Source organism: Cheilinus undulatus, linkage group 4 (assembly GCF_018320785.1).
Source record: "Cheilinus undulatus linkage group 4, ASM1832078v1, whole genome shotgun sequence".
NCBI lineage: Eukaryota > Metazoa > Chordata > Actinopteri > Labriformes > Labridae > Cheilinus > Cheilinus undulatus.
The window spans coordinates 22,048,130-22,062,346 of NC_054868.1; the positions used below are offsets into that span (position 1 = coordinate 22,048,130).

At 37.0% G+C, this 14,217-nt stretch overlaps 1 protein-coding gene across 1 annotated transcript; it reads right to left on the reverse strand.

The window, feature by feature from the left end:
* Positions 1-5,357: 5,357 nt before the first annotated feature.
* Positions 5,358-14,013, reverse strand: LOC121508709 (sialic acid synthase-like). Its single transcript, XM_041785734.1, has 6 exons — positions 13,787-14,013; positions 11,629-11,844; positions 11,451-11,550; positions 7,026-7,180; positions 6,404-6,670; positions 5,358-6,245 (listed from the first exon to the last, which is right to left on the reverse strand). Exons 1-6 carry the CDS (start codon positions 13,916-13,918, stop codon positions 6,036-6,038), a joined length of 1,080 nt encoding a protein of 359 aa, XP_041641668.1. The 5' UTR covers positions 13,919-14,013; the 3' UTR covers positions 5,358-6,035.
* Positions 14,014-14,217: the final 204 nt, after the last annotated feature.

Below are 14,217 nucleotides of genomic sequence, written 5' to 3' on the forward strand. Positions count from 1 at the left end.
AAAGCTTATACAGTATGCACACAAGGATTTTCTCTCATATTACATACTGTTGTACAACCTGGTCAAATACAACAGCAAGTACAGTAAAACCTATCATATCTCTCTTCAAAAGACGGTCAAAATCCTGAACAGGAAACTATCATTTCCATTACTACAATATAATGTTGGAACAGACATGCAATCTGGCCGGTCCATTTGCTTTACAAGGAACCAGGTCATCACTTCAATATGTCTAGAAGACTCTATCCAACTTTGTTTGATATGAAGATATTTGGTGGCTTTTTAGGGGCTTGGACATTGCTGTTGGGGTCAGGGATCCACCCAAGGGTCGTTTTTGTGACTAAAATATATTTTATCTTTTTTTTTTCGCTCTAAGCCCCTTATTTACATTCAAATTGCACATATTAAGCACTGAAACAAATTTTTATGTCCCTTGGCATTCAAGGCCCTAGGCAATTGCCTATCCTTGATGGTAAAACTACCTGTGCTTCAATTAAATGAAAGACTATTTTTCGAGATTTATATTTTGGTATGAAGGATTTTGTAAAAATAGTGTAAAAAAAAACTTGTTTCATCTCATTCTTGTGAACCCAGTAGCTAATCTCATCTCATCTTGTCTTTTGAGCTGAGAGTCTCATCACACCTCTTCTAGTCTGAGTAAATATGATCAGGGGTAGGTGTACATCTGTGAACACTTAATACAACATTGTGGAATAGATCTGTAAATATTTGGACAGCACATTGCTAAATATTAAAGCTTATATAAAGAGAACATCAAGCAGGATCCAGGAACAGATAATGATCAGATGATGATGGTTGGACAGAAGGATGAACAAACACATGCAGTTTAGATTTTGTTTCCTGGTAACTCACACCCTGCCGGTATTAAGTCTAAGAAATACACATTTCCCTGAATGGCAAGCATGACCCAGAGCTTTCTAAAGAACTGATCTTTTTTGTGACAATTTTAACATTCATGACTTGAGCGAGGAACAGTCAGTCTTTAAAAATGTAATTTCACTACATGAGTATCGTCTTACATGCTGGCTGATGGATTTTTAATCTTGTAGATCTTATTGTGTGAGGTAGGCCTGCCCGCAGAATTGGCTGGGCCCCTTAAAATCCAATTTTTGCCACTTGTAAATATTTTTTCACATATTTTGCCACTTTTAACACATTTTCCACTTTAAATCTGTTTTGTGGTGAATCCCATGTTCATCACATTTTACTAGTTTTGTCCCATTTTTAATAACTAATTGCCAATTTAAAAGCATTTTTGCAATTTTTTCCCAACTTTTTCCCATCTCTACAACTTTTTGCCACTTATAGCCATTTAAGCCATTCATTGCCATTAGTTTTGACACATTTTTAGCAGCTTTTAACTTCCTTTTGCCACTAATTACCCATATTTGCATTTTTTGCATTTTTTAATCCATCTCCACCACTTTTTGCCATTTTTAACCCTTAGCCACTTTAAGCCCAGCTCGCCCCATTTTTGCCACCTTTTTACCTCTTTTTTTTTTTTTTTTGGCAAATCTTCACCACTTGTCTTTTTTGTTTTTTTGTTTGTTCGTTTTGATTGTTTTTTTGTCAGTTTGCAATAATGTTATACTTTTTCCACTAAAGGTTTTACAGTTTTTCTCTGGTATCCTGATGTCTTATCTTACTTTACAAATGGTTTATATCAGTGTGCCCATCAACATTGCTATCATCACCCAAAAAGTGGTTAGTCTGTTTTAAGGAGAGCATAAATAAAGTCTATTTCTGTTGCTCTGATAAGAGTTATTATTATTTAGGTATAAAATATGGTTATCACATCTTAATTTTAACAATGGATCATAATTTTGCTGAAGACTCACCCATTAGTCATCCATTGAGACCACTGAGACATACAGAAATAAAGATGAACAAGAGCAATGCAGAGACATTACGCTGAAGCTAAGCAAATACAAGACTTTCTTGCTCTGCTAAACTAAATCCTAGTGGGTCTGCAAATGCAGATTTAACTACAAATAAACCTCAGTGGAGAGCCAAGTTAACCATCCATCCATCCATCCATTTTCTATACCGCTTATCCTGTTGGAGGTCACGGGCAAGCTAACCAGTTTACTGTTATCAGCTTGTGTTTTTTCTTGTTTGCTTCTGCACATGTAAAAGATTTGTTAAACTTTGTTTCTTTTAAGTACTAAAAAAATAAGGTTATATGAGGTGAGTTATCAATCATAAAGGTAATGCTGGAAAGTGTGAGTAATATTTCTTTGTTACATAATCATGCTTCTTTCCACATGTCCCATGTTTAAAGACAGCAAGATGATTTTGGAAGTACTCATTCATGTACAGGACAAGATTAGCAAGAGAATGGAGGCACCATTTTCTTTTCAGGGATCACCAAAATTAACACAAACTAGTAGTATCGTGCAGCAATTTTAACTATATGTGGTACTCTTTGGTCAGTGAGTGCGTTCACTTTATGTTGTTTATTGACACAAAATCTCTCAGTTTTGTAACTTTTTTCTGATTAACAATTACCTTCCCCTGTGGTAGGTTGAGGAAATTCCCCTGCTCTAAAATACCCACATTTGGCTGGGGGCGGGTGCCAATTTTCCTACCCTGGAGAGCAGGGACTATTCAAGATTTTTGTTGCATAGTCTGACATGACTTTGCCAGGGATAAAATTGCACCATACTATTGAATGACATGCATCAGAGGGGACTGAGAAGTAGTTATATTCTGTGAAGACAAAAAACACAAGTGGGTATACTCTATGTACCTGCATGCACCCACACTACACTACTGCTTGGTCCTGTCACTGAAGACAACCTAACCTTTGAGCTACAGGAGGATGCTGCTGACATAAAAGTACATCGACAAATGCAGTTTTTCTGGAAACTTAAAAGTGCTCCTAATAACAGCACTTTAATAAAAGTCTACTCTGGATTTATTGAATCTGTTTAACATTTGCCTCAGGTCCCTCAGTATTGAAATTAGTAACAAATACGAGGGTTTTGTTGAAGTGTGTGGAAAAATGTCAGGTTTGACCATGAATGACCTAACGCACCTGCACAAAGGAAGGACTCACCTGTCTGATCCTCTGTTTAAAGAGTTTAAGTTGTTTCCATCCAGCTGTAGATTCAGCCTGCAAGAATTTCGGTGGAGAAAAAAGGCTCTTACTTTATCAGTGTTTCTGAGATGGAAGAATGGTGTGCTTATGATTTTAAAAAAATGTGGATTATATCTGAATTTATATCTGATTGGTCCCCAACGTCACTTGACCCAGACAAGCAGTGAAAGTCACACAGTCTGGAGGAGAGAGACAGGGAAGCACTTGGGAAGAAATGATGGCAAGACATATTTCATGTTCTCATTCGGTATCAATACTTTGTTATAGTAATCAATGCTAAAAGAGTACTTTGTAAGTCTTGATATATCGATATTTTATTATCAATACTCCCACCATCAGCTTTTGCAATCCTAAGAGAGGGGATTTAGAAGTGGGTATATATACTCTTTGGAGACAGAAAAATAAGTGGTCATAAACCATAAACCAATATACAGCTTTTTTTTGGGGGGGGAATTTATTACAAATTTAAAGCTGAAGTGTCACATGTAAATACATATTCTGACAGCATCATGCTGTGGGGGTGTTTTTCAGCAGCAGGGACTGGGAGACAGGTCAGGGTTGAAAAAAAGCAAGGACAGAAATACCCACAATGAAAACCTGCTTCCCAGCGCTCAGGACCTCAGACTGGGCCGAAGCTTGACAAACACAGGAGTGGCTTTTGGACAACTCCAAATGTCCACAAGTGGCCAAGCAGAGCCGTGACATGAACCCTATTGAATGGCTGTCCACGGTCGCTCCTCATGGAGGATTTTCAAATGAGGGCAGAAAATCCTACAATCTAGGTGTGCAAAGTTTGTTGCATTATGACTTGAGGCTTTAATTGCTGCCAAAGGTGCTTAAACTAAGAACTGACTGACTTGTCATAATGGGGTATTCAATGGGAATGGGACTCATTTTCAGTGTGTCATTGTTTAGACCAGTCCACCTTAGTTTACAACATTTTAGTGGTTATTCAATGGTCGATTTAGTATATTCATCATAATCATCATCATTTCTTTTACATTAATCTCTCAACTTTGTTAAAGCGGGGGAATTAACTGTTTGTAAGGAACCAATGTTAAAAAAAATCATGTTTCCATTTAGACAGACACAGAATGACCTCACAGTCAAGTAAAGCAATTGGCTGTTGTTCAGAGAGGTAGGCAGAGATGTCATGAGATGCAGAATAGTGATGGGAATTCTGGCTCGGCTCACCGAGAAGAGGTGGCCCTTTCAGGTCTCAAACGCTCTTCATTCATAACCGCTTTGGCTTCATTTGACCCAGCAGTTTTAGTAATGTCATGATGTATGATTGATATTTGTGCTGACATTTTACTTCAATTATGTTTAATTTTTTGAATTTCTGAAAATATCATGTAAATATTTTTCAAAACTTAATTGTGTCCTGAAAATACATTGTGGTTCAGATTACGTCTGTTCACTGGTTGGGCTGTACGACACACCTGGTATAGAACAATGTTAAGCTCATGTCCCTAATGTGCGGTGTATCTGTCATGGAGCAGTGTGGGAAAAATATCATCCATACTAATCAGTCAAATTTTCTCCCAGTTCTACTGAGTGTAGATTAGTGAGAGAAAAAATGAATTCAATCAGTAGTAGCAACAGGCTGCAACATAACAAACTTGAAAAAGTGGAGAGGGTCTGAATACTTTATGAATGCACTGTGAACCCTGCACTGCACCACTGGTGTTGGGTGTTTAAAGGAAAACATAAACAAATATCTAATACATTTTTCAGGCTCTAATGGTGGTTTTCATCTTAACTGCCTCTAAATAAACTCAGTGTGCACTGCTATGATAGCCCAATATTGTCCCTGTGATGTGTAGGAAAACTATTTTCTCCCCTCATCCACTGATGGTGTTTTATAGAAATCAGCAGGAGACTAACCTGACTCTTTTTCAGGCTTGTTTTTGGTGTCAACATAACTGTATTTTTAGAGGTTTTCCCTAAAAATACTAAAATACTGATTACAATTTTGTCCACTTGTGTAACTAGGATCCTAATGACCTAATGTAAAGCATTCTGTGCCCAGAACATCAATAATCGGGTTATAGTGATCGTTCTAAAACTTTCTCCCAGAACACATGCTATGATAATTCTCCTTTGATGCATCTACTATCTCTGGTTAAACACAAAAGTACTGTTGCAAAGGCATGGAAACCAAAAATGAGGATTTTAACAATCTTTTATTTAGATGTTTCTTCTTAGTACACCTGACACTTCACAGAATCCCTTGGTGATCCCAAATGACAAAGTTCATAAATGTGTTTCATTCTCCTTCCCCAAAACACAATTTAAAGACACTGTGAGTCACTGTAAACAGACGGATCAATCATCTGGTTTATGATCAAAAAAGCTAAATAAGTCTAAGAGTGCACATCAGGAATGATCCCAATTTCAAAAATACAATGCATGTAGAAAACTTAAAAAAACATTTGTAAATAAGTCTGTGAATATTTCCTCTCAGGGTTTAATCAAGCAAAAGCTTTACAGTACAAAACAAACCCTTAATGGCTTGAGTCTCTCTTGCACCACTTGACCATCTAACAACTGTTTGGTAAACAGGCTTTAAGATCTCACCACTGTGTGATAACATGGATGATACTTACTGAATCACCTCAGTGCACGTCAAAAACTATAGAGCAAATTATGTTCAACAACAGTACAGGACTACCACTGTACCTCATGTAGTAGGATAATAAGGGCAATGAGGGATTAAGGCATCTTAAATTTTAAAATCCACTGGCAAAGGAGAACTAAGGGGCAAATCAGATATTTGAGAAGCTTTGAAAAAAACAAAGAACACCAGCTGCCATTCAGTTAAGCTGTAAAAGATATAAAAGCTCTAATTATTTCATTAAATATCCTATTAAATTAAACACCATTTTACCCGTTACACAACTCTCTGCCTTCTTCAGCATTTAACTTTTTTGCCGTATTCATCTACGGCATCTGGCAGGATGGTCTGGTCCTCCTCCAAGTCCTTCGTCACCGTCTTTCCAACCAGCTCATAGATGTCCTTCCCACTGATACCCATGGGCTCGGCCACCTTCACCGTCAGCATCTCCAGAGTCAGGGTGGTTCCTTTGGGAATACTGACCTTGGCCACCACTGACTTACCCAGCTGGAAGAAGAAAAGACAAACTGTGAAATTGTTGAAAAGTAGAAAAGAATATCCCATACGTCACTTTAAACCCTCTCAACGATAGGTCACTTAAATACACTAACACAGTATTTAAGCTGCATTTTTGTGTATTTTCTTATGTGGAGACGGTACTACACCTTATCATGGCACGACTTCTCACAGGGTAACATCTGCTTCAGGCTGCTCCCCATGGCCCTCTCTATCAGTCGTATGCTACGGATTAACTCTTTAAGCTCAGTGGGCTCCAGAGAGGCTCCGTGATCGCTTCCTTTCCATGTCTTATCCAAGGTTACGTGTCGTTCAAGGACCTTTGCCCCCAGAGCCACTGCTGCAATGGATATACTGATCCCAGTCTCATGGCCAGAATATCCAATGGGAATATCTGGAAATTCCTTCTGGTATTCCTGCAAGTGACAAAAGGCCAGAGTGAGTGTCACTGTTGCAGAAATGTTTGAAGAAATATACCACTTTGCTGTCCTGCTGAAATTTCAGTGGAAAGATGTATGCCTTTGTTATACTACTTTAATTTACAGTTACAGCAGTGTTAGCTTAGTATAAAGACTAAAACACATGGGGATACAGCTGGCTTTACTATATCCAAATGTAACAAAACCATTCAACAAGCACTCTCCTAAATGTCAAGCTATGCTACAAAAACTGCTGTGAAATGTAAAAATTAAAGCTCACAATTTTTTTTCCCAAAATAAAGGATTTTTTGTCTGAATAAAGTTAACATGGTACATTATAATTTCATCTCACTGTTATCACTCTGAGGTTGACGTCTTCAGGATCCAGAGGGTAGGCACTGGTACACTGCAGGAAGGTAAAGTTCGCGTTGTGTTGCTTTAATGTTTTGTAGACCTGACGCATCGTATCCATCGACTGCATCCCACTGGACACCACCATGGGACGTCCTGAAACACACAAGAGGCCAAGAGAATCACTGTCACTGAGAGCACCTAAAAGCACAACTTCGAGATCTCTCTCATTTTCTGATAATGCTACAGGAAAGCTATACATTTGTGAATTTTCACAGTTTTTCACAGTAACTGTCAAAAATATCCAGGCAAACCCAAAATAAACCGAAGCAGTGTTTGTACTATTTGAAGTACAAGGTGTCTTTAACACTTTATGGGACAAGGAACAGTATGGGGTCACTTCAGTCCACCTCCTTCATGGCTCATCCCTCTGAGACACAGTCAAACCAGGGGGATTTTTCTCAGTCAATCAGTGGAGATCAGTCAACATCATGGAAAGTGAATCTTAGATAAAACTTTTCAAAATACAAATGTACCAAAAGATAGAAAAGCCATTCATTTATTGATAAAGGATTGGGTCTGGTTGATGTTTGGAGGCTAGTAAATGCCAGAGAAAAAGTCTATACTTTTTATTCGGATAACCACAAATCACATTCCAGAACTGACTATTTTCTGTTATCAAATGATCTGATAGATGGGGTAATGGACCGCTCAATGGGGCCTATCGCACTAACAGACCATGCTACAGTACACCTAACCATTAAAATTGGGACAGAAGGTGTGAGGACGGGCAGGTGGAGGATGAATGTGTCTTAATTAAAGGACCAAGCATTTACAAAATTATTAGAGGATGATCTTAAATACTTCTTTGAAACTAATATAGGTTCAACTGAGAAACTAGGCATAGTGTGGGAGGCCTCAAAGGCATATGTAAGAGGCAAAATAATAGCCTGCTCTTGTAAAAAGAAAAAAGAAGATAAAGAAAAAATGGTAAGATTAGAGTCCCAAATTAAAGAAGCAGAAAAGGCACTTGCAAAGAACCATACTGACTGTCTTCTGAAGGAAGTCTGTGAACTAAAATTTCAGCTAAATAAAAAATACAAAATAAAAAGGTAGAATATGCAATGTTCAGGCTGAAAAGTAACTTTTATGAAAGTGGGGATAAGGCAAGTAAATTATTGGCTAGACAAGTGAAACAGGAGGATGCTAATTTTATGATACCAGCAATAAAAAAACAGAAATGGGGATATTGTGACGAGCTCTAAGGAGATAAACAAAGTATTTAAAGAATTTTATTCAGAGCTTTACAAATCTGAATACAGCCCATCATCAGAAAAGAGGCCTTCTTCTCACAAACATACCTTCCAAAACTGACAGAGGAACATACAATGCAATTAGATGAAACTATTACAGAACAGGAAGTTAGAAATGCAATTTTATTCCTGAAAGCTGGAAAGTCGCCAGGACTGGATGGGCTTCCTGCGGAATATTATAAAAAATATATTGACATACTAGCACCTTTACTAACTGATGTATACAGAGAAGCATTCAAATTAGGGCAACTGCCAGATTCGTTTGATGAGCACTGATAACACTGATTTTGAAGAGAGACAAGGACCCCACAGACCCCAGTTGCTTCAGAACTGTGAGTTTGGTAGATGTGGATAGAAAAATACTTACTAAAGTACTGGAAACTAGGACAGAAAGGGTTTTACCACATATTATACACACTGATCAGGTGGGCTTTGTTAAAGGGCGCTCGTCATCAGATAATATTCAACGCTTGTTACATCTTCCAATTTAAGCAGATTCCAGTTGGCATGAAATACCTGGGTTTAAAATTGTGTGCAGATTTAGATAAAATCATTGAGCTTAATATGTTACCATTACTACAAGATATGAAAAACAATTTGGAAAGGTGGAAAATATTGAATCTCACCCTCTGGGGCAAAATAAATACTGTTTAAATGGTGATAACACCACAGTTTAGTTATATATCAATGATGTTACCTTTCAATATACCCAATAAGATATTTAAATAGTATAACAAAATTGTCAAAAACTATTTATGGAATGGGAAACGGCAAAGGATTAGCTTTAAAAAACTATGTACTCCCAGGGAAAGTGGCGGCTTGGCACCTCCGAATGTGGAAATCTATCATTTGTCTTTTGAATTGACCAAATTGACCAGACACTGGGTGGAACATGATTCTCACCTTGACTGGATTAAAATTGAGAAGTCTATAACTGCCCCTTTTAAACCCTTACAGGTCCTTTCACAGGTAAATCTTAAAGACAGAGTTGATAACCCCATACTAAAGCACTCAAAGTGGGTATGGTCAGAGGTGCATAAAATGATGGGAAAATCTCAGTATAAACAAGTTTATTCTTCCATATGGAATAATCCTCAAGTCCAAATTGGGAAACATACATTTAACTTGGATAGTTGGCAGAAGAGGGGCATTTGTGTGATTAAAGATTTATATAGAGATGGAAACTTTAGGGCATACCAGGAGCTCATGGACCATTTTAAACTGAGTGGGAAAGGAGAATTTTGGAAGCACCTCCAACTGAGGAGCAGTATAGGGAGTGTTCTCAAAGTAATAGTTTAGAGGAACCTAATTTGATGAAGACGGTTTTTGGTATGCCAGACGTAACATACAGGGGCTCATTGTTTTATAAAAATATCATACATCTAAAGGGGGAAAACTGCGAGAGCCTGAGATTAATTTGGCAAAAAGATGTAGGAAAGGCTATTAGTGAGAATGCGTGGCAAGCAATAATATCCAATATTGGCTGGGCTTCAAGAGATATAAGGAGTAAATTTATTCACTATAAAATTATACATAGGTACTATTATACTCCTTCAAATTTATTTAGGATGGGTCTGATACAAGAGAGAAATGTTGGAAATGTAAGGAGGAACTCGGCACATTCATACACACTATTTGGGAGTGCCCTGTAGTTCTTCCCTTTTGGACGGAGGTGCTGGGAAAACTTGAAAAGATCATGGAAAGCCCCTACCAGTAAACCCTGAACTGTGTCTTCTGGGAGAAGAATCAGTTCTACCACTAGGGGTCACAAAAGCACAGTGTGGGTTACTGTTAAATGGCTTCATGGTTGCAGCAGAATAGTGTTAAAAAACTGGAAAATTTCAAAAACCCCAGAACTTGCAAAATGGATCAACATAATGACAGAAATTGCCTCCTTTGAAAAGCTATTGGCTAGAATTAATGATAAAAAAGGGAAGTTTGATGAAGTTTGGAACAAATTTTTTTTTTCTTCAGGGTCTCAGCCTGTGGGACAGTTACAGTTGAATAGGTAACTGTGATGGGGACGTTAACTGACTGTCTATACATATATTTTTTTCTTTTTTTTCCCCTTTTTTGTGGGTTTCTGTTTTGTTTTATATTTATGTATTTATTTTTGCCTTACTTGATTTCTTATTATTTTAAGCATGTATCAGAAAATTGGAAAAATGTGAGCACTCTGTGTATGTAAATTGAATGGTGGAAAAATTAATAAAAAAATTAAATTAAAAAAAAAAAAAACATAATGGAAAGTGACATCACACGTTTTGACCAATCAGCAGTGGCCTTGGCTGTCTCAAACTTCCTGTTTCCTCTAGAATTTGGAAAGTGCAGTTTTACATCTCTTTTAGAAACTGCAAGCTGTTGCACCTGGAAAATGTTTTCTCATAATGCTACCTTAGCGTGAAAAGCTGATGAAACTCACGCTTATAAAGGTGAATAGTAGTGCTAAATGTCATGGAATTACTACAATTTCAACATGAAAAAAGGAGGGACGCCCAGTGGGTGTAAAGTGGTGTCTATACTAAGGCATATGGCCATTTCTTCTAGCAAGCCATACTAAGAGTACTTTCTTGACAAATAACTTTTTGTAATGTAGGACAACAGTACTTTACAGTGCAGTTGGATGTTGCCATGTGTTTGTAAAAAAATAAAGAGTGATCCAGTGATAAATTTGACTAATCTCTAGAAATTGTTCAAAGGTTTGATTTTTGGTCAGTTTTATAACCTTATAACAATTTCATTATATTTATGTGGTTAATGTCTGTTTTAATTTTTTGCAAAGCCTTATTTCTGCTCAAATTAAATTTAGACACACAACATTTATTATATTTTGTTGTATATTTGTATTGTTGTATTCAAACAAATGTGTACATCGTGGCTGCTGTGGTAGTTTTATCATGGAATGGTTAGCATGGCCAGAATCCTAAGAATTTTTTATGGTGCATGGCCTGTCTTATAGTAGTAGTAGATTACACATTTCTGTGCAATGCATCAGCTTTCCAAAGCTTTATGTAGTCTAGTAGGGAACTAAAATTGATTGGCATTTCTTTGATGCTAGTTTACATAAAATACATCTCGATCACACAGTGCTTCCCAGACTCTGAAGTCCTCACCTTTCTTGGCTGTATTCACCAGATAAGGGAAGTTCCCGGCGTCTGCAGAGGCCACTTTAAAGAAAGGCACATCAAGCTCATGCAGGAAGTCCACTGCCATCTGAAACAGAATAACCGGACTGTGAATCAATACAATAATAATCTGTCTCAAAACGTTTAGTCAAAGTCTTGCTCTTACCCCATCCATCCCTGAGGCCGTCAAGAAGATCCCTAACTCATCTGCATACTTCTTCAGCTCCCTGTACTGATCATGGCTGAACTCTAGGTACTGCTTATGTTCACCATAAGTTTTCCCCCAGGAGTTTTTGGAGGTGTACGGGCGACACAAGGCTTCCTTGTTAAATCGATTCCCTAGTTCACTTTTCTGGAATTTGGCACAATCTGCACCACAGCACTGTGAAGATGAACAGAGAGAGAGATCAAAAATCAAGGCTGGTACAAAATATGAATGGAAATCTAAACAAATGTGTATATGGGCTCCTTTAGACTCCTCCTTCACGAAAAGCAATTATAGCACAACAAACAGCTTTTTTGTAAGTTAATAACAAAACTTGATTCTTGCAGAACAGTTGCTGGAGGGCAGTGTGCAGATTTCCCTAACAAAGTCATAATTGTGAGAAAAAAGATTGAATTATGAGACAAAAAGTCATAATTATGTGTTTAAAAAGTCAATATTATGAAATATAAAGAGAAAGTTGTGAAATAAAAAGTCAAAATTATGAGACTAAAAATAATATTATAACCAACCAAAATAATCAGACAAAAAGTAATAATAGTGAGATAAACATTGAAATTGTGTGAAGAAAACTAAAAACTGTGACAAACAAGACAGAATTAGGGGAAAAAGAGTCAAATTATTTGAGAAAAGCCAAAAAAAATAATAATAAAAAGTGATGATAGTGAGAAAAAAGTTGAAATTATGGGACAAAAACCATAAAAATATGAAATAAAAAGTTCATATTATGAGACAAAAAGTCTAATTAATCTAGAAAAGCCAAAATAATGAGACAAAAAGTCAAATATAGTGAGATAAAAGTTGAATTTATTAGATAAAAACTTGAAATTAGGAAATAAGTCATACTTAGGAGGAAAACAATTCAAATTATTGAAAAAAAAACAGAAAAAAGCCATAATTGCATGATAAAAGCCAATTTTATGGACAAAACTTTTAAATAATTAAGAAAAGCCAAAATTATAAAGAAAATTATGTGATTAAAAATCATAACTAGAAGACAAAAATTAAATAGTGGGAAATAGCCAAAGTAATTAGACAAAAAGTCATAATAGCGCGGTAAAAATTGAAATTATGAGATTAAACAATAACTTGTAATTATTAAATAGACCTTTGAGTCACAATTATGAGATAAAAATATGAAGACATGAAATAAAAAGTCAAAATTATGAACAAAAGTCATTATTACTGGGTGAAAAGTCAAATTATGAGATAAAAAGTCTAAACTATGGCCATGGATGGAGGAAAAAACAATAAAGATGAGAATAGAGGGGAAATAAAATTTGTCGAATAAAGTGGAAATGTTAAGAGTGGTATCATTTCCTGAACAGCCAACTGACAGCAGTGGGATCTGCCAGAGCATTAACAACATAACACTGACAAAACTTCAGACTGATAACACTACACTCTGAGTTAAAAGAGAAAGGACCTCTTTGATGTTAAATCCATCTCTGGGTTTCTAGTCTGTAGAACAGGATTATAATTTATGCATTGGCCTATTGGATTTGCATCCTCACATAAATCACAGCACACAGTGATCTATAAGGCTAACCCTGTCAGCTGCATGGGTATAAAAAAGTTTCCTTATCATGAAAACTGAAAACTAAACTTAGATCATTTTTAAACGAAATATCATCCATTCATTTCAGAGTTGTAACACGCATCTCCCACGAAAGATGACAGGATGAACATGGCGAGTTCTGTTGGGTCGTTTCTGACACATCACTGAGCATGACTGTGTGATATAAAGCACAAGTACAACCTGTTTTGTTGCAAAATATACAAAGCCAAGCCCCATTCAGTAATCTGACACTCGTCTCTGATACTGGTTAGCTTACTGGTTAAAAAAAAAAAAAAGAAAAAAGAAAAAAACGGAGCAACTTCCACAGGCTATAAAACCCTGAAGCATCAGATGAAAGCCATTCTTAGTCATTAAAGAGATGACGTCGACAAACTCTTCTCATTCAGAGTGAGGATTCAAACGAGGATGAAGCCTAACATATAAAACTGCCTTTTTCAAAGAGAGTCCCCTGCCGTTCGATTTAGCTTATAGAAAAATGTGAAAGTCACAAACAGAGATCATTTTGTTTTCTTTTTTTTTTACCTTTGCCATTTTGATCATTTCCTTAGCAATCTCAATGTCTCCCTGGTGGTTTTGTCCGATTTCTGCGATGATGAAGCATGGGTTGTCTCCTCCAACCTTTCTGCCGGGGCACAGCTCTATCTCCAGAGGCATTTTGATCACAACAGTTGGAAAATAACAACCTGAGAAAGTTACTGTTTGGCAGAGAAGATGGCCGTTGGGGGGGGCGGTGAGTTGTGCCTTGGAGAGCCGACCTGAACACCTGGGTGAAGTCAGACAAAATGGGCCAGGCAGACTGTGAGCATCACAGGTCTTAAAATTGGACCCCCAATCATGATGACTGGGCTTAAATTGTTGCGCAACTGTACGATAGTTTTGATTGGTCTAGCTTGCTGAGGTAGGCGGGGCGGAGTTTGCATGAGGTGAAGGAGGGAAGGTGTCAGACAGTGCAA

What these genes read in the sequence shown, in the direction of transcription:
- LOC121508709 (XM_041785734.1), bottom strand. Translation starts at nt 13,918, where the DNA reads ATGCCTCTGGAGATAGAGCTGTGCCCCGGCAGAAAGGTTGGAGGAGAC. An exon ending in GGTGAATACAGCCAAGAAAG is followed by an intron (nt 7,181 to 11,450) that starts GTGAGGACTTCA and finishes TGTGTGTTTCAG; the next exon opens with GACGTCCCATGGTGGTGTCC. An exon ending in TCAACCTCAGAGTGATAACA is followed by an intron (nt 6,671 to 7,025) that starts GTGAGATGAAAT and finishes TGTCACTTGCAG; the next exon opens with GAATACCAGAAGGAATTTCC.